At 40.0% G+C, this 20,593-nt stretch overlaps 1 protein-coding gene across 7 annotated transcripts in view; it reads left to right on the forward strand.

The window, feature by feature from the left end:
• The window catches only part of ARHGEF3 (Rho guanine nucleotide exchange factor 3), a 303,880-nt gene that overhangs the window by 270,315 nt on the left and 12,972 nt on the right, over positions 1–20,593 (forward strand). For all 7 annotated transcript variants that reach the window (XM_072785778.1, XM_072785777.1, XM_072785779.1 and 4 more), the window contains 5 exons: positions 5,877–6,047; positions 9,257–9,319; positions 11,389–11,485; positions 11,676–11,752; positions 16,465–16,722. In XM_072785778.1, coding sequence (XP_072641879.1) covers positions 5,877–6,047; positions 9,257–9,319; positions 11,389–11,485; positions 11,676–11,752; positions 16,465–16,722 — 666 coding nt within the window. The remainder of the gene's footprint in view (positions 1–5,876; positions 6,048–9,256; positions 9,320–11,388; positions 11,486–11,675; positions 11,753–16,464; positions 16,723–20,593) is intronic.

Here is a 20,593-nt window from a genome sequence, read left to right on the forward strand (position 1 = left end):
TAAATCTGTTCCATCATGCCTCACCTGCTGGGTTTACATTTCCTCTGACACATGTAAAGGGTCCCTCTTTTCCCACCTGACAGACAGTCCCCTTTGCACATGCAGCATCTTTTCCACATACCCTGCTCAGGCATAAACACGAGCACCCATTTCCTAAATCTGCATTATCTGTGTCTGATATTACTATTGTTATTTTAGCTGCCAGTAATTATGAGCTTTAGATTTTTGACTCATTTGCTAAGCTGGATTCCCTCATGGAAACTCTTGCTTGTCCTGGAACATTTTTCATTCCCCACACCCAGAGGGATCTCTGTACATGTGTCTGTTTTTATGCCATACCTCCCAAGGTTGGGTCTCTCCTAGTCATCATGGACTGGTGTTTCTCACCCCAAGGGCATTCAGCTGTGGAGGTGTGTTGATTGTCACAACTAGGATAGAGACACTACTAGCATCTAAGGGTTAGTGATAGGATGCTGCTAAACATCCTACCAAATACAGGACAGCCCCTCACAACAAAGAATTTTCTGGTCCAAAGTATTACTGGTGGCAAGATTTGGAATCCCTGTCATGGACTGAGAAGTAGCCTGAAAGTCATTTATTTGGCACACGTACCCTACCATACTTGGAATCTTGCACTCAGGGAAGCAGGGCAGGATATCGGTTAACATTGTGAACAGGGGCCTGGTTGGGATGGGGGTGGACTCAAATAGACCAGATCTTTATTGCCATTCTGAGTTCATTATTGACCTGGGTTTAAATTCTGGAGCATCAATCATTAGCCACACAACCTTTAGCAAAGTATTACCCTTTCTGAGCCTCTGGTTTCCTCATCTGTAAAACGGGATAGCAATCCTTACTTCTTGTTTATACAAGGTTCTAAAGCTCCCCTCCACATGCCCAGCACATACCAGCATGCCATTCGTTCATTAAGCAAAATTGTTGAGGTCCTATGTGTCAGTTGCTAATAAGTCCATCAGTGAACAAAACAGATAGATATCCTTGCCTTCAAGGAGCTTACCTTCAGTTGGGAGGAAACAGACATGTCGGAAACCAGTAAATGAATCACACAGCACATGGTGAAAATAGAGAAAAATGAGGCAGGAGAAGGGAGATCGGCACTGGAAGGGACATGGCTGATCTCTTCCCTCAAGAGGCATCCTTTTCTTTGGGTGCCAGGTCCAATCCTCTCATCTAATTGTGCCCAGTTGTACTAAGGATTGGTAGAGGTATAGGTCATGGTGTATAGTCTTGAATACCTGCCCATGGCTTGAGCCTGGTTGGCTGTGAACCATCCCCAGGGCTGGCCAGCTGCTGACCTCACACCTGATCGGCATTCTTTATTGCTTCTCTGGAATTCTTTTCAACATCCTTCCCTTTATAAGTGGAGTTAAAAATCGCAAGATGTTTCTTTTAATCTACCTAACTAAAGGTATGAATCTGAAGTTTGATCGGTCAAAGAGCCACTCAGTCATTATTCCCTTTGCTTACCTAGATTTATTTTATATATATATATATTTTTTTTAATTGAAGTTCAATTTGCCAACATATAGTATAACATTCACTGCTCATCATGTCAAGTGCCCTCCTCAGTGCCCATCACCTAGATTTAAACTCTTAGAAGCCTGGTACCTGTCTCACTGAAACCACCCTGCAATCCATGATTTGCATATAAGTAGTAGGTATACAGCCTTCATGATAGAAAGAGCTCAGGTTTTGGAGCAAAAGAGATGTGGTTTTGAATCCTACCTGAGTAAGTACCTTAGCCTCTCTGAACCTCAGTTTCCTCATCAGTAAAATGGGAATAAGCCCCCACCTTGAGGGTGATTGTGAGAGAATTCATCAGAAGTGGGCAGGCACATAAAGGGACCTCTCTGATATATGTGGTGAACTTTGCCTAGTCTCTTATCCCTTTGTTCCCAAGTTCAGCACTCACTAAGAAAACACAAAACAAGGAATTCTTAACATTAGAGCTCACCTAGTGTAGCTCACCTCTCCCTCCCCCCAAACTGCAACAGAAGAATATCTCTAGCCCTCTGGGAAGTTTTTCAAGAAATACATAAAAATATGCCCAGTCTTACATTCAAAACATGAAACTGAAGTTAAGGTATACAATTGACCCTTGAACAATGCAGGGTTAGGGACACCAACACCCCCCACTCTGCGGTGAGTTGAAAATCCATATGTAACTTTTGACTCGCCCATTACTTAACTTCTTAATAGCCTGCTATTGACCGGAAGCCTTACCAATAACATAAACACAATTGGCACATATTTTGTATTTATAAGTATTATGTACTGTATTCTTACAATAAAGTAAGCTGACAAGGGATCCCTGGGTGGTGCAGCGGTTTGGCGCCTGCCTTTGGCCCAGGGCGCGATCCTGGAGACCGGGGATCGAATCCCACGTCGGGCTCCCGGTGCATGGAGCCTGCTTCTCCCTCTGCCTGTGTCTCTGCCTCTCTCTCTCTCTCTGTGACTATCATAAATAAATTTTAAAAAATTAAAAAAAAAAAAAAGTAAGCTGACAAAAAGAAAATGTTATTAAAATCACAAGGAAGAGAAAATACATTTACAGTCCTCTGCCATATTTGTTGAAAAAAATCTGCATGTGAATGGACCCTCAAAGTTCAAACTCATGTTGTTTAAGGATAAGCTGTAGTTGTTTTCCCTATTAGATTAATAATAATATGCTATTGATGAGAGTATGGAAAAAGATAATTCATATACCTTTCTGGGGGGTGATAAAGTTTGAAACAGACTGTCTGGATGTCAATTTGGCAAATTTGGCAATGCATGTCAAATGCTAAAATGTTGATATTTCTTAGACCAAGGAATTTTACTTAAGGAATTGCCTTATAAAAATAGCACAAATACATAAAGGATGTTCACTGAAGCATTTTTTGAAATAGCCAGACACTGGAAACGATTTTAATGTACATCAGTGGGAGGTTGATTAAATCCATGTGGTCCATCTGGACCATGGGATCCTAACTCCGCACTCATTAAAGAGAAAGAGTGATTTGGGGATGATGGAAATGTTTTGGAACTACACAGAGGTGGTAGTTCTGTAAATGTACTAAAGGCCACTGAATTGTTCACAAAAATGGTTAATTTATGTTATGTGAAATTTACCCCCATAAATTATTATATTTTTAGAAGAATGAGTCTTATATGCTAATAGGGAGAGACATACTGTTGAGTAAGAAGAGAAAACATTCTGTTTTCAGTGATTGTTGGCAAATGCATTTAAAAGGTTTGGGAAGATCTAAAACAGACTTACTAGCAGTCACTTCTAGAAAGTAGACTTGGGAAAATGAGGTGGTTTGTACTTGATTTTATATACTTTTGTAATGTACGAGAGTTTTTTATACTTTTGTAACGTATGAAAATTTAAAGTTAGCATAAATTACTTGCAAACTGGTGGTGGAAAGGGGGGAATTTGAAGCTGGTCAGGGGTTGAAACTGTTACAAGGTGGGCAATTGATTCTCTCCAGTGAAAGTGGAAAATGTCTTTCACTTTGAATCTTGTTTTTGTGTTTTCCTCTCTTTCTGCTCTTTAATTCTCGCCCTGGCTGTATTCAGAACCGAAAGCTGAGATCAGTGAGTAACCTGATGACTCACTTTGCTTGTTTTGACCTTTCCGTGCCTGTGGCTAATTGATTCTGAGTGCTGAGGATCTGCAAGCATTAGTCTGGTCACTGTTTATAAGGGCTTGTTTTCAAGAGATCACAAGGATTTGCAAGATACCATTAGTAAACCGCGTATTTGGTGCAAGTCCTTTCTTGACCAACATCAGGGGCTAGTCCAATGATCATGAGCTCACTAATGAGCCCAGGGGCTCATGGATGCCTGTGCCAGCCTGAGGAACTCTTGTTGCTACTTGCATAACAGCTAACTTCCTGCTTCTAAAAGGTTGCAATAATACCTTGAAGCCCTTTGGAAGTTTCTTTTTACATTTTTCATTTATTCACTTTTTTCTTGAATTATAAAAATTTGTAAACTAAGATAAAAAATCACTTATGATGTCATCAGGTAAAAACAGAATTTTGTGGTGTTCTTTTTATATCTTTACTCATGTGCTAAACAGCATTCATGTACAAATTTTAGTTCTGATTTTAACTTACATAAAAGGGACTTTTAGCTGTTAAAATGGTCTCAGAATTGTCTAATTGGCTACATAATATACCATCAAGCAGATGAATTATAATTTATTTAATAATGCCTTTATGTTGAATAGCTCTCTTAGAATTTTCTTTGCTTTCTTAAATTTTGTTGTTGAATCTCAAAACATTTGGAAGCTGCCTTAAAATATCTTAGTGATGACAGCTCATATGTCACATGCAACATCAGTTCTTCCCTCAGGAAGTTTATAGGTCAGAGCTGGTGACCAATAATTGTAATAAAATGTGGTCATTTCTACATCAGAGATATATGCAAATTGCTCCAGGAAAGTGGTAAAGGCTTCTTAGAGGAGGAGTTTGATTTATATCCTGAGGACACGTAGGAGTTAGCCAGTTAATAAATGAAAGAAAAGCATCCCAGGAAAGGAAGACTGCTTGAAGGAAGCACAGAGGGATGGCAAAGCATGATGCATTTAGGAAATGGCAGATTGCCTAGAAGGACCAGAGAACAGAGGGCTCATGGGCGAGTGGCAGGAGGTGATTCTAGGTCTATAGACTGTGGTCAGATTACAAGAGGTCTTCTCTGCCAAACTGAGGAGTTAAAACTTCTGAAGTTTTAGCTAAACAAGAATGTGGTTTTGAGCACAGCAACACCTTATTGCTTTGGCAAAGTTCCCAGTAAGAGTGCTGAAATCTTCTAGGATGAAAGCTGAAGATGATGCACTTAGCTTTCTTCTTGATCATTTGTATTTGTCATAAGAAGGTGCCATGATAGCATGTTTCACATAGCCATAAGGGTAGACTTCGGGTAGTCACACCACCCAAAAGACTATCAGGGCTTCTTTGAAAAATAAGAAAATATCTCAGGGATAGGCATCATTTGCTGCCAAGGTGGTATTTAATATACATATTAGTTGATCTTTTTCAAATTGATAGAATCCCAACTGAGATTAATGTAAAGAGAAGCGTGAATGCATTAGCCGCTTAATCTAAGAAGGGCTCTTCCTGGCTTCATGCACAGTGGGTCCCAGGGGTTTAAATAGTGTAGGTAAAGCTTGTTCCCTCCCTCCATAGGTCTCTTTCCCTCTATCCTTTATTCTGTGTGTCCTTTTTTTTTTCCTCAATAGCAAATAGACTTACCTGCCTGGCCAGAGAGTTACTACAAGAAATTCCTGCTTATTTTATCTCTCAAGTTCACAATACTAAAGGGATAAAGACCCTTCCACTCTTTCTCCCATGAACCACTTAGCAAATTTTAGAAAATCAGGTGCCTCTCCTTGAACCAGGGTGGAGGACTACTCTGACCGGTCTTGTCTGGGGTATCCCACCCAAACTGTGCACCAAGTGGGATAACCAAGGGTAGCGGGCTTCTGTTCCTTGATTGAGGACAAAAGTAGGAGTACTGGTCAGATGTAAAACACCCACTGCTGTTAACCATTGTTCTTCTGAAGAAGGGAGGTGTCCACTAGAAAAAAGTGGATGTGGCTTCTCTGAGAGCTGCCTTTGTTTCTGTGCTGTGTCCAGGTCTCACAGAATGGATACTCCCAGTATATGTGTGAACGCAGCCCCCTTTTCTCAATTTCCCTTAGCACGTAGGCTCAAGAAAATGCCCCATTTCCCAAAAGGCCTTATGGCATTGTCCTCTCTTTCTTGTGAATATCTGATTTATGTTCTGTCAGTGACAGGAAGCTGCTCAAATGATCCACCCAAGTCCTGCCACTGCCCCCGTGATGGTTTGTTTTTCTCATTGTTTAGCGTTCCATTAGCTTCCGCAGCGAGAGCCGTCCTGACATCCTTGCCCCCCGACCCTGGTCCAGAAATGCTGCCCCCTCAAGCACGAAGCGGAGAGACAGCAAGCTGTGGAGTGAGACTTTCGATGTATGCGTCAATCAGATGCTTCCATCCAAGGAAATCAAGCGTCAGGAGGTAGGCTGTGGACCTAGGAGTTGGGCCTGTCTCTGGAATGAAGTACACTATAGACAGGAGCCAAACTGGGTCTCCACTACAGGCTCCAAATCAAATCTTTGTTGCATTTGTAGGAGGACAAACTGGGGTGTCACAGCTTGTAAGGAACTGAGAAACCAGCATCCAGCTGGGTGGGTGGCCCCTGCTTTAAAAAGAAACTGATGTGAAGATCTGAATTTACAAAGAAAATGAATCAGGAAGCGTCTATTTAGGATCCCAGAGCTCATAAAAATAATCACTTGAGTTATATTTTAATAGCAATTTCTAGAATGTTTTAAAATACTCAATTTATAAAACTTTGATTCGGTTTTGTGGAGAACTTATCTATGGAATGCAGTTAATTTCATTACCTATAAGTTTTCTGTATCAGTAGCTCTAAATGACTGTGGTAATATTACCCTTTATAGAAAGCTTGTCAAAAAAAAAAAAAAAAAGAAAGAAAGCTTGTCAAGCTTGTCATGTGCCAATCTGTGCCAAAGCACTTCAAATGTGCATCATCTAGTGAAAGCCTTGGAACATCTATTTGTGTGGAAAACCTGACATTGGCAAAAGGAATACTTGAAAACTTTCTAGGTTTGAGTTCAGCAATTTCTTTCTAGGAATCTATCTGCCAGACACACTTATACACCAATGAAGAGATATATATGTAAGGTGATTCATCACAGTTATGTTTATAATAGTGCTAGAAAGAGCCTGAACATCTATTGCCAGGGATTGGCTAAATAATGAATCTCTGTTAGGTATACATGGAATACATATATACATGAAATACTGTGTAACTGTAAAAACACAAGAAGTGCTAATATGCATATATGGCTAAGTAGATAAGGCAAGGCACAAAATAGTATATTATGTCCTTTTACCATCTATGTGAAAGAACAAGGAAAAATGCACGTATATGTATATAGACACCTATTTTGCCTATAGAATCATAAAATATTTCTGGAAGGACTGACAAGGAAACTGGTAACATTGTTGCCTCCTGGGAGGGACCTGGGTGGCTGGATAGAGGCAAGAAGGGAAGTTTTCACCATGTACCTATTTGTGCGCTATAAATTTTGAACTATGTTAATTTATTACTTATTTAAAAGAAATAATAAAGCATTTTAAAATAATACATGCACTGAAAAAAACATCTGTGAAGAAATATGGCAAAACCTTAACAGTAACAAGAGGGTATTATGGGTACTATTAAAATTTTCCACTTTACACTTTTTTTGTGTTTTCCCAAGTGTTGACAGTATACATACATAACTTTTACAATCTGGGGGATCCCTGGGTGGCTCAGCGGTTTCGCGCCTGCCTTTGGCCCAGGGCGCGATCCTGGAGTCCCGGGATGGAGTCCCACGTCGGGCTCCCGGCATGGAGCCTGCTTCTCCCTCTGCCTGTGTCTCTGCCTCTCTCTCTCTCTCTCTCTCTCTCTCTCTCTATCATAAATAAATAAAAATGAATTTTAAAAAACTTTTACAATCTGATAGTAGGAAGGAAGGAAGGAAAGAGAGATTGATTCTGCAGATGAGGAGATTATTACCATACAGTGAATACAAGTTCACTCATCTAGAAAGTTACAGAGCTGGGATATGAACCCAGGTCCTCTCCTACTCCAAAGCCCATGATCTTCATGGTGACACTGTGTGTGTCCCACAGCAGACAACTGACTGTGGTGTTTCCCAGTATGGGGTTCTATGGTTTTCCTCTCCTGGGGACCACATTTGTTCAGTCAGACCATCACACCTATGTAAGTGAGCTCTAGTGAAACAGGAAATCTGAGGAAGGTCTAAGTAAAGTCTAGCTAACTGTATTGTGCCAATCCATTTCCTGGGGTTTTTTTAAATAATTTTTTTAAGATTTTATTTATTTATTAATGAGACACACACACAGAGAGAGAGAGAGAGAGAGAGAGAGGCAGAGACACAGGCAGAGGGAGAAGCAAGCTCCATGTAGGGAGCCCAAGTGGGACTCGATCCCGGGACTCCAGGATCACACGCTGGGTCGAAGGCAAGCGCTAAACCACTGAGCCACCCAGGGATCCCCATTTCCTGGTTTTGATAACTCTCAAAACACCACCACTGGGGAAAGCTGAGTAATGGGTACACAGGACCTTGCTGTACTATGTTTACAACTTCTCCTATGAGTCTGTAATTATTTCAAAATAAAAGATTCAACAAAATAGCATACCAAGAGGGCATGATGTGGAGGCTTGCCTGGGCCTTGGGAAGGGTCACCATGCACTGGCCTCCAGCACAGTATACTGCCTCCACCTGGTTATTCCTGAGAGCAAACTCAGTGTCTTATACTGTACCCCACCCCCAGAGGTGGAGGATGCTCTCTAGGCCAGCTCACTTCTTGCCTTTAGTCTGAAAGAAATGTAGTAGTCCCCAAACTATCACTCCTGTTAGAGGACTGAACATATAATCCTTTAACAATTCATGTTTGCCAACAGTTTAGACTCCCAGATGAGTGAAAGAGCATTCTGCACATCATAGCTCTTAAGCGATGATGGCTTAATAGAGCCAAATTAGAAACGGTCCATTTACACACTCTTGCACACAGCTGGCTCCTCTAATTTTATTTATTGTACCATGTAGAGCTGAGAAGTAATTTAGAATGAATTAACTTCACCAGACATCTAGAGTGATAAAATATTGGATTCTTCCTACAATTCCAGCCTCAAGACAAGTGGCTGATAAGAATAAAGCTTTCTGCGATTCACCTTCTGTTGAGTAGAGCAAAGACAAATTGTGATGACCCAGTTCATAATACTGCCGTGCCCATAACCGAGAACAGACCCCAAATCACTTATGATGGTTGCTGCACACATGAGAGACACAGAATCCAGCTATCATTATTTTACCTAAAATAGTTCCCTCTTGTTTGACTGCACCCAAGTTCTGTAATGTGAAAGGTCACTTACTGGGTTGGAAACATATGTGGAACCTCTTTCTCCCACAAACAGGTGAGTGTGTTATATAGAAGTTTTGCAAAATTCTTCCTTTGTATTTTTTAACTACTAGATGTATTTGATGCAGGTTAATTTAACTTTTTAAAGAATCCTTTAAAAATACTTAAGAAACGGGTAGATTCAGGGCTTTGGGCAACAGAACCAGTGCTGTCTGAATTTGGTCTCATAAATGGAGTGTTCAGTGAATGTGTTTTGTCTTTGCTTGCAGGCAATCTTTGAGCTTTCCCAAGGAGAAGAAGACTTGATAGAGGACTTGAAATTGGCAAAAAAGGTAAATTTGAATCCAGTGTCATTTGGGCCACCTCCTTTTTTTTTTTTTCTTATGAGTAATTTCACAATTCTAGGATTGTGCCTTAAGAGCACCCTTTTTATGACTAAGGTCATCAACAATTGAGAAGAACCTGCACACACCAAGTAGTGGGGAAAATGGCTCAAAACAAGAAGGTTCTCTGATCCTGGTATCTGTGCACGTCTCTAATGTACCTCAAAGAATACTCAAGTTTAATCAAGAAGTGTTCATAGAGGCCCAGCTTTCCATATATTTCATTGTCTCTCATGTGGAGCCTTCTTACCCATGAGAAAGAGTGTGTGGGTGTTGGAAACTAGAACTATGTCTTAGAAATAAAGTCATTTGAATCTTGTAAGTAGAGAAAGTGCTTAAGTGAGGCAATTGCATACTATCATGTGCATTAGAGTCTTTTATATAGAAACTTATGTTTTAATCACATTATGTGCAGAAAGGGAGAGGAAACCCATGCCTTGTAGCCTGTATTGTCTGGGCAACAAACTTTCCTCAAAACCTGTGGATCCCAGTAACCCCCTCTGGAGGCTGAAATCCATATTCCTTCATCTGACATTTCCAGCCCTCTTTAAAGAATCACAGGGTTGGGAAAATGCCTCCCTTCTTTTAAGAGTCCTGAGTCCAGATTCCTCCTCATATGAAGTCTTGTCTGTAGCATTCCTGGGAGATGGCCATATACTTCTCTTGGACATACAGCCAAGAAACTGAGTTTTTAGGCAGGGCTGGAGAAGGAGACGACAAAGAAAGCATTTAACTCTGTGAGACATCTTGCTGGTCACCTATCCAGCTTCTCCTTCATGTATCAACATTCCCCAGAGCAAAAAAAAAAAAAAAAAAACATTCCCCAGAGCAAAGCACCTTAAGGATGTTTTCCTGCCATCCTTTTGCTTGTGGTAGTTCCACCCCTTAGTTTCCTTTCAACTGTCCATATCCAGACATCCTTCAGGAACCAGCTCAAATCTCAGTTCATTTTTCACCAGTATTTACTGCCTCCTTCTCCATACCAGACAGCTCATCTTAAACCTTCCTGGACTACTCTAGCTTTAATTCTCTCAGCCTCTGAGCAGTTATGATTTGACCCATTTTTGCTGCTATGTGATATCTCTCCTGTTTGTGTTTTTTTTTTTTTAAAGAAAGATTTTATTTATTTATTTATTTATTTATTTATTTATTTATTTATTTATTTATTTATTTATTTATTTGACAGAGAAAGAAAGAGCACAAGCAGGGGGAGCTGTAGGCAGAGGAAGAAGCAGACTCCCCACTGAGCAGGGAGTCTGATGCAGGGCTCAATCCCAGGACCTGGAGATCATGATCTGAGCCAAGAGCAGACACTTAACTAACTGAGCCCCTCCCCATCCATCTCTCCTGTTTTTAATCTTGAACTTTTAAAAACATATATCTAATTATCCACATGTTCTTCTTATCTCCCAGTTGGCTTTATAAGTCTCCTTGGAGTCAGGGGCTATGCCCTCTGAGTGTTTGTACTCTATTACAGTGACCTGGGTATAATTGTGTGTTCTTGTTTAATTATCATTAATAAGAGTTGATAAGATTGACAGATTTTGGTCTCTTGGCTTCAGATCAGTGGTAAATGATGCCATCACTTTTTTCTTTCTTCCTTTACTTAGTTTAAATATGGACTAATTGAAAAAACCTGGTAGCAACTAATTTTGTATAAATTAGGTATTTTTTAAGCTGCAAGATCTTCAATAATGTTAAATTTTAAAACCTTATACAAATCATATCCGCTCTCTACTTAGGATTTGTGCCCTGCCTGAATGTATGATATACTAGAAGAAAAAAGCTTTTTAAAAATCTACTTTGGTTTATCAACAACCACAAAGGGCTCGAGGCAGTGCTGGATTCTCGTCTGTTCTGTCCACACCCATCTGCTGTCTCCACAGCATTTTGGGAGAAGCCGTTGGGGAAAGCCAAATATTTTGTTATTAAGTGGGGCCTCACACCGATGCCATTTACAATAACTTGTTTCCTCTGATTTTAAATGTTTGCTTCTATCTCTTGCCCTTCTTGCGCAGGCCTATCATGACCCCATGCTGAAACTCTCTATAATGACGGAACAAGAGTTGAATCAAATTTTTGGAACACTGGACTCTCTCATTCCTCTACATGAAGGTATAATTTTGTTCCCAGAATGAGTCATGACTTGTAGCCTTAATTGAGTTGTCTTACAACAAGTCATGATTATGTAATAATGTGATTAACCCAGAATCTACTTCCAGTCCTGTTCATATTTGAATGCCTAACAAAATAAGCATTCTGTTTGTTCTGTTTTTTGTTTTGTTTTGTTTTTTGTTTTTACCAGAGCTCCTTAGTCAACTTCGAGATGCTCGGAAGCCTGATGGCTCTACTGAACATGTCGGTCCCATCCTTGTGGGCTGGGTAAGAAAAGAAAATAAATTTCAATAACATAGTTTCATTTTAGCTAGACTTTTTATATTAGCAAATGTTAGTTTTACATCATAATGATGTAGGTTTACATCATAGTTTTACATCAAATTCCTAGCAAAATTTATCATATTAAGGTTTTATCTCTTCAAAGCATGGGAACAATTTTTTTTTCTTAATACACATTTGCAGCATTTAAAGATAACATGGCCTTGTTGCAGTAAAATAAGTAAAGGCACATATGAAATGGTTACTAATTTTACATCAAATAAAGTAAAACTAGTTAATATTCAGTTTAGGCCAATTACTGATAATGTGATTACTATCATTTCAATTCCAGTTAATATTCACAGACATATTCTTATCCATCACCAAAGAAGATGCTTTTATTCAGGCTTTAAAAACTCTCATGGTAAAATGTAGTTTCATATGCAAGGCAATACTAAATGTTAATGTTTAACATATATCTGATTCTGAATAACTTCATAGGAAGGCTTGGTATTATGCTGACCTTCATCCCGAATAACCAATTCCCTTTCCTAATTAAACAAAGAAATCAGCTGTGACCTTAGATTAAGGTTCTAAATTTATGGTCTTGGAGCTAAATTTGTGTTTTGTTGGGTACCTAATGTGGTTGTTCATTTGTTTAATGTCCTTTAGACCAGACTTGCACTTTCTATTTTTGCCACAGTCCCAACCATTCCCTATTACTACATTTCTGTTTCCTTTGAGTCCTTGAGTGTACCACCCCAGCTCCAGGTGGTTTTTATTTGTTATGAAGCAGGAAATAAAAGCAGATTACTTTGATGACTTCTTCCACACAGCATTAGATCTCTCATCTCTCTGATCCACACGGTCTTCCAGAAAAATAGGCAGGAAGTGCTCCAGCAGCAAGCATTAGAGTCATCCCACTGTTTGGGGGAATATTGTGAAGGTTATAAAACCTACTATCACCATGTGAGTTCTCTTTATCCAATTATATTTGTACTTATATTTTAACCTTCCTAGGCCTTCCAGTTCTGACGTTTTGATGTTGATCTCTTATCCTAACTTCTACTTCTCAATTACTGCCTTGATCAAGAAAGTTTGAGGTTTTCATGACTTAAATAGCTTTAGCTCACAAGTCTCTTTTAGCGCTGAGGCCAAAATACCCCAAAGGCATCTGAAAGGCAAGCAACGTTCTAAGATGAATAATTTAGAAAATGTGCCTTAATATTTTAGGAGAGATCATTCATCTTATATTTTTGAGTTTCATTTTATTATAAGATGTGGTAGGTGTTTTAACTTCTTTAGACTTCAAAGAAATTTCTCTATAAAGAGAGCCAGCCAGCTGGAGACAGAGAAGGTATAATGAGAAGAGAGATTCTGTCTCAGTATTTCTTAAACTTCCTGAGTCTTGAGCTGCTCTGATGTGAGTGAAGGGCCAGTGAGGCTGCTTTCTAGAATTAGCACGATACCTATTCTGTTTTTGATGAGATGGCAATATAGAACAACATGGTTTCCTTAGACATCATATACAAATTGTCAGAAGCAAAAGTGTAGGCATTTCCTTGTTAATAATTTTTTTCTGAAATAAATATTTGCCACTCTTATTAGGAAATAGGTTTGATCTGGGGGTGGCTTTGCAGACCTTTTCTGTATGTACTCAAAGGAAATGTGACCACTTCCACTGCTATCTGAACCCTTCAGACATCAAATGGAGACTTACAGCTTGAAGAGCAGCCTAAAATTAAACAACTGGCCCATTGTGACCAGACCTCATGAGAAACGGCTCTTATTTATCAGGCTCGACGAGCTGTTAAATGTTTTCCCACTTTTAACTGCAGATGTGTCCATGCGAGTGGGAACTGTAAACCAAGGGGTACATCTGTTTGAGTTCTGGTCTTTTTAACAGAACAAAATAAACATCTGAGGGGACTTTGAATGAGAAAAGTCAGAGCCCATTCGACCCATGAAAAATTGATTTATTCACCCCTCCCAAACCCCTCCCAAGGAAAAAAGGTGAAGAAAAAAATAAAGAAAACCCTTTTAAACAAGTGAGCCTCCCTTGTGGGACAAGCCTGGCAAGTCCTTTTGACCTTTGAATGAATCAATTACTTGTACTTTGAAGGCCTGAAGCAGAGTGGTGGTTTTCTCAGGGAGCCTCCCTGGTCACTGAGGATCAGTCTCCCAGATGGGTAGGCTGATCCCATACACTTCCCCTGTTGTACAGAAACACCTTCCCAAGCGACTTATCTTCATGCTAACGTTTTTTCAGTAATAAAATAATTTATGAGCTCTCCAAGGCAGCAGGTTTTCATGTTAATTTGGGTTCTAATTAAATTTTAATTCTATAGAGAAAGGCAGGGTACATAGAAGCAAAAAAAAATAGATTTGTTCTATCACTTTTCACAATGTTAGGGAGTTCTAAAGAAAGTGAAGAGTTTCCTTTATAAATTCTTGATAGTCTATTTAAAGAGATGTTGAGTAGTTCAGAGCTTTGGGGGGAAGGATGGAGGAAGAACGTGGGGCAGACTGGTTTTGTTTCTAGCTGAGCAAGTAGTTTTGCTTCTCTAAACCACAATTTCTTCAATAAAAATATCCTAGGGATAAATAATAATAATAGCTAGTACTTACTGATTCTTCACCAGAAGCCAAGCCCTGGTACTTTTTATCTGCCTTAGCTCATTAAAAGATAGTAAGACATTAGTATATACATTTTTTAAGTAGCAAAACTGAGGCTCAGAGGGTCACCTGACTAGTAACTGTCCAGCTTAAGCTTTGAACATGATTATCCCTGGTTCCAGAGTCCACCCTCTTAACCACTGTATTATCGCCGCTCACATCTTACGTAACTGAATGTGCATATTTGGGAACCGAGATGTGTACATTCTTCATTCCCTATCAAGTTATCACTTGTGTGGCCTTTTCTAGCCAGTGGGTTGAACCAGATAGGCTTTCAGGTCATGCTCAGGAAATGAGCACCCTGTCAGGTGTGAACAGGACCAGAGCTGGATTGGGTTGCCATGGCAGTGGGGGCAGCAGGATCAGAGAGTAATGGCCCATTGGACAGGGAGCAGCAGTGTGGTCAGAGTTCCTCACTAGTTTACATCCGATAGTTACTGCTGATTTGTTTCTCCATAATGAAAACATCAGGCATTTCCAGGTCTTTTTAAAAGGCGAGGAAGTGGAAATGAAATTAAGAGGGCCTGAAGCTCTTTTTAATTAACTCTGAAAATCTAAATTACAAGCCACAATACTACATCTGGGGTGTGTGTGTGTGTGTGTAAGTAGCAATTATCATTACTTTCAAATACAAGGTTGAGTAAAGAATTTCTGCAGCTCTTTTTACACAAATAAAGGTTTGTCGTTTTTTATGACACGTAAGGAAGGTAAACCTTTCCAAAGAATGTTAAACTATACAGTGAACTTAAACATTACTTCCTTGGTATCTCTTTTTGGTTTTAGTTGCTGAGAAAATAATTTCAGTAAGAAGTATAAAAGAAGCACCAGAATACTTACACTTTGACACATTGTTCAGATGCTGCCACAACTTACTTCTAAACCATGTTCCCAGACTATCGAATATTTCCTAATCTGGAAATCATTAAACACTGATTTATTTGTTAATTCAGAATATAAACTTTGAATGTCTGTGAACGGTAGGCCCGGTGCAAAGTATTGAGGATGCAGAAATTAAAGACCCTCTTGCCACTGCCTTGCACTAAATCCCTCCACAGGGCAGGTGTTGTGATAAATGTGGCTTCTTAGTCCAAAGGAAAGAAGCCAACACAGCAGGGCCATTGGCTGCTTTTTTTATTGCCTCTGGCACTTTTTACGGAAGCTGACAACCCATGCATTAGGATGCTGAGCCTTGGATGCCACTAATAGGAAGGAGTGGAAAAGAGAGATGCCAGTCCTCTTACTGGCTCTCTGACTCTGTGTTCGCACAATGTGACTGATGGGACATGTGAGAGAAATTAATATTTTGGTAGAAGGAAGATAGGGGAGTCGAAGTGTTCCAAAGTCTTTAAGCTTAAATGTTCTTTGCATGGTATTGTGATGCTAATAATGAGGTATAGACAAGAATCTAATTTAAAAGATTTTTCTAAATGCTTCCTGCATCTAATTTTTTACTAATTATACTTTTGCTTTACACTTCTTGGAGTTCTGATTCCACCTTTTGGAATCAGGTAATCTTCAACTAACAGAGATGCTTGCACCAGGCCATGCAAAGGGCTGGGCCATAGAGTCTGACTTCTTGCTTTCTTTTTATGCCTAAGTCTTCCAGATGAGTTTCTTATGAATAAGTTTTAAAGAAACCCCATTTGCTGTTTTTAAAGATGGGAAGCTTTCCCCTCACCAGATGCTTTTGGAAGTTCAGGAAAATTTTGAGCTGTATGCGTATGCAGTTATTTTGGTTCTTTCGTTTCTAGCTTAGATTGGCAGAAATATGCAAACAAATTATGATAGGGTCTTAATCAAGAAAGTAAATGTGCAACTAAGAAATTAACTTTGAGCAAGCAAGCCAAAGCCTAGAAACTGTTCATTGCTTGCTAGTTTGAAGATTATACTAGTCTGTCTCCTGCAGCCATACAGATAAAGGAATGTTGGCCAGGCCTGGAGACCAATTAGGTTTTGTGCAGTCCACACAAGTGATACTTGCTTGTAGCTTCACAGAACAATTAGCTCTACACTCCAACCCTGTTTTGGTGTTCCTTTCTTAGCTGCCTTGTCTCAGCTCCTACGACAGCTATTGCAGCAATCAAGTAGCCGCCAAAGCTCTGCTGGACCACAAAAAACAAGATCACCGAGTCCAGGATTTCCTACAGCGATGTTTAGAATCCCCCTTTAGCCGCAAGCTAGATCTCTGGAATTTTCTCGATATTCCAAGGAGCCGTCTAGTGAAATACCCTTTGCTTCTTCGAGAAATCTTGAGGCACACACCAAATGATAATCCAGATCAGCAGCACCTGGAAGAAGCTGTAAGTTCATCTGTTTCTTCCTGTCTTTACCTTGTTTTCTCCCTTACGTCTAGCAGATAGGGTGCATGGGTGAATGAAGGGTCTCTGGGTACATGGGATGCAGGGGTCTTGGCTTCCAGGCTTGGTGTTACTATCAGTCATGTTTTGATTTTACAAGTCACTTCTCTCTCTGCCTCAGTCTCCTAACCTATATAATGTAGTGTTTATATGAAATCCACTCTAAGGTCCCTTTGGAAAAAAATAAACAAACAAATAAGTCCCTTTGATTTCTGAGAGTTCTTGATTCTGTAAAGGTAACTCTGTAATCTGTAATTACAATTCATAATAAACTATAATCTGTTTGTTACAGTGGTTGTGAGGGTTAAAATCTCTGGAGATTTTAAATTGAATATCTCTGTTTAGCAAATGGGAGTTGCATCTTACTTTAGCCCCTGAGCCCATCTGCAAAGTCAACACCCATTTCAGATCCAGCTCTCCTCTGACTGCAGTGAGGAACCAACCTAGTCAAACTTCCTGCTCACCAGAAAATGTTTATTGAGTATGGAGAGAGGTTCATTCTTCCCTAGCAGCAAAAGAAGACCAGGAAAAATTGATTCATCTTATGAGAATATTGTGAACAGTGAGTGTTCTGTCCTTGGAACTTAGTTCTGATTAGGGTGCTCTGTGGGACAGAGAAGAGGTGATGGCCAGGAGGAGCCAGTGGCCTGAGCAAAGCTATGGAGGAATGACAGGACAGGTGATGCCTGGGGAATACCATGGATCTGTCTGCCTGGGATTGACAACCGATAATCTGACGAACAGCAGGAGAGAAGGCAGAGGATGGGGGTTCAGATCTGGTTATAGAAGGTTTTAAATATCAGTTTGAGATAGTTTTCCTTTGCTGTGTTTTGTTTGTTTTTTGTTTTCTAAGTAGCTGGGATTCAGAGTTCAAATCCCAGCCCCAGTACTGACAAGCTATGGAATCTTGGACACATTACTCTCCTTGTCTGTAAGACAGGGGACAGAGGAGGAAGGGACCACAGACAAAGAGGCAAGTTGAGAGGATGCTCAACATACAGTCATAGAAACCTGCTGAGGGAGGGGCCATGGGGATGAGGCCTAGAGACCAATTCAAAGAGTCCATTCCCTGACTGTATCTGGAACAGAAAGAGGATATGCATAGGTGACTTGAAAATCTGAAGCTATGAAATCTGCAGCCATGAAATCTGCCAGCAAACTGCCTATCTCCCCCCAGAGAGAGGTTTAATAATAAGTAGCAATCACAAACAATAATAATTCTAGCAATACCTGCTGACATTTCTTGAATACCTAGTAAATTAGCTTTATATAATTACTGTAGAGGTTATGTATCTCATTTAACCCTTATAATAACCTGTGAGATAGCTGTGCTTGTTAGGACCATATTCCAGATGAGGTTTGGAGGGCTTGAATAACTTGCCTGGCTCTAGGGCCAGCACATGATGAGGTTGATATCTGAAATCTGTCAGTGTGGGCTGCAAAACCTGTGCCTGTTCCACTTTTTTATGATCCTATCCCATGGAGCTGAAAGCCTGGCTGCTTCTTTGAGCCACTGTTGCCTGTAGAAGTACAGAAAGCTGTCTGGCCTCTAGGCTTTGTAGAGAGGCCTCACTGGTCAGAGGTGGGCTGGGTGCCTCCTTGCAGGGATAGAAAAGATGGGAGAAAGGTACTCTTGACTGATTGCAAACACACACAGACCAGGTCCCCAATCCAGCACAGATAGGGGACACAGGCCCCAGGGATGAGGCCCATTCCACTTCATTATGTCTGTTTTTACATTGGGAAGCATGCCGTAGAGTTGCCTCCTCTCCATATTTCATCCCAGCAAGTGTGTGGTCTGTGGGAATGAAAACAACAGGGGACTCAAGCTAGTCTAAATAATTACTTTTTTGAAGCATGTGAGCCTGCTCTTTTACTGTTAAGATTTCTTCTTTTTAATATGCAGCATGAAAGAATAATGCTTTATTTCTAAAACCACCCAGTGACCGAAAGTTTGGATTTAAAAAATGCATAAGAATAAGATTGCTTGTGATATGAAAGGATGTACCAGTTTCCCTGGTGCATAAGATGTGATGTCATTTTTAAAAGTTGAATCTGTACCTGTTATTCAGGCAGATTTTGTGTGAAGCATGGTTAGACCTGCGTTTGAAAATGTCTACAAAGCAAGTCTTCTAAATGCCCATTTACACAATAGAGGCACAGCAATGTTGTTTTGGGTTTTTGTGGGGGTTTTTTTTCCCCTTCTTTTCAAAATCATCTGGGCATTAACCCAGATGAGCAGAAATATTTAGCCCTGTACTCTTGGGTACATTGTGAATGCTTGATGAATATAAAACCCAGAGTACTGATGTAGCTTGAATTACAAGTTCCCTGAATAGATTTTCCACCTATGAAAAGGGAAGAATTGGAGAACCTAACTAAATTGCTTCTACATCAAGTGTCCAGTCCTATAATTAGATCTAAAAAAAGTCTCGCTTTTACTGCAATGCATAAACTACCACATCATTATTAGAATTTCTTAATAGTGTTTTGGAGGGTTGATAGACATTTTCCCGCAAAAGAGAACATTTTTAAATAGAACTTCCGATATTTAGATATTCCAGCAGTCTGTTTGTTCTGACATTTTAAATTCTAAAGATTGTTTCAGGCTACAAATGATCTTGCAGACCATCTCTTCCCTCTGCCCACCACAGTTCCCCAACTCTTTAAAAAAAAATCACTGAAATCAATGAGAAGAACAGTCCTGCTGTTCCTGCAGTGCTGGCTGCTATTCTTGGTTCATGTCAGAAGCCCACGAGTAGACGACCTTACCACCCAAGGAACTAGACAGGGCTTTCAGATTCCACTTTGAGGGTAATGATCATGGCATGTGTGGGCTTAACCCCCATTCTCTTCCCAGATATTTGTCGTCATCTTGCTTTATCGGTTCTTCCCCTTCAGTTTGAAACCTGATGAGAGATACAACAGTAAGTTGAACTTAAATGTGTAACCACCATGACTATTTGATATTGGCAATCTGCTATCTACACTTTTATTCCTCACTGTGAATCTGCAAAATAAAGTCCTCTCAAGAACCAGTGCAGGGGGCACCTGGGTGGTTCAGTCGATTGAGCATCCCACTCTTGGTTTCAGCTCAGACCATGACCATGATCTCATTGGTCTTGGGATCAAGCCCTGGGTGGGCTCTGTGCTCAACAGGGAATCGGCTTGAGATTCTCTTCCTCTGCCCTTCCCCCCACTTGTACTCTCTCTCTCTCTTTCTCTTGAATAAATAAATCTCATAAATAAAAAAAGAACCAGTGCAGAAATTAGATGCTTATGATGTAGAGGTGTTTATAACTACAAAACAACATTTTTAATAAATGAAAGCAGAGGGATGCCTGGGTTTCTCAGTGGTTGAGCTCCTGCCTTCTGCCCAGGGCATGTTCCTGGAGTCCCTGGATCGAGTCCCACATTGGGCTCCCTGCATGGAACCTGCTTCTCCCTCTGCCTATGTCTCTGCCTCTCTCTCTGTGTCTCTCATGAATAAATAAGTAAAATCTTAAAAAAAAAATAAGTAAATGAAAGCAGACCCGGAAGTGCTATTATAATGTCCACAAAGAATGTGGAATAACACTGATCATTTCTGTTGTTTGTCTCTATTTTTTTCAAATATCAGAGAAAGAAGTAGCATCAGACAGTAGTCATAGCTACCCAAGGAACCACTGTGTTATTTGAGTTTATTAATCTTCATGTGATATGCCAGCTGTTCAGTCCCTGAGTTAACTTAGAAAGTGAACACATTTTTATCCCTATAGTACATCATTTTTCTGTTGTCCTGGATACTTACAGGTAAACCTAGTAATAGTAAACT

The sequence above is a fragment of the Canis lupus genome, chromosome 19 (genome assembly GCF_048164855.1).
Source record: "Canis lupus baileyi chromosome 19, mCanLup2.hap1, whole genome shotgun sequence".
Lineage (NCBI taxonomy): Eukaryota > Metazoa > Chordata > Mammalia > Carnivora > Canidae > Canis > Canis lupus.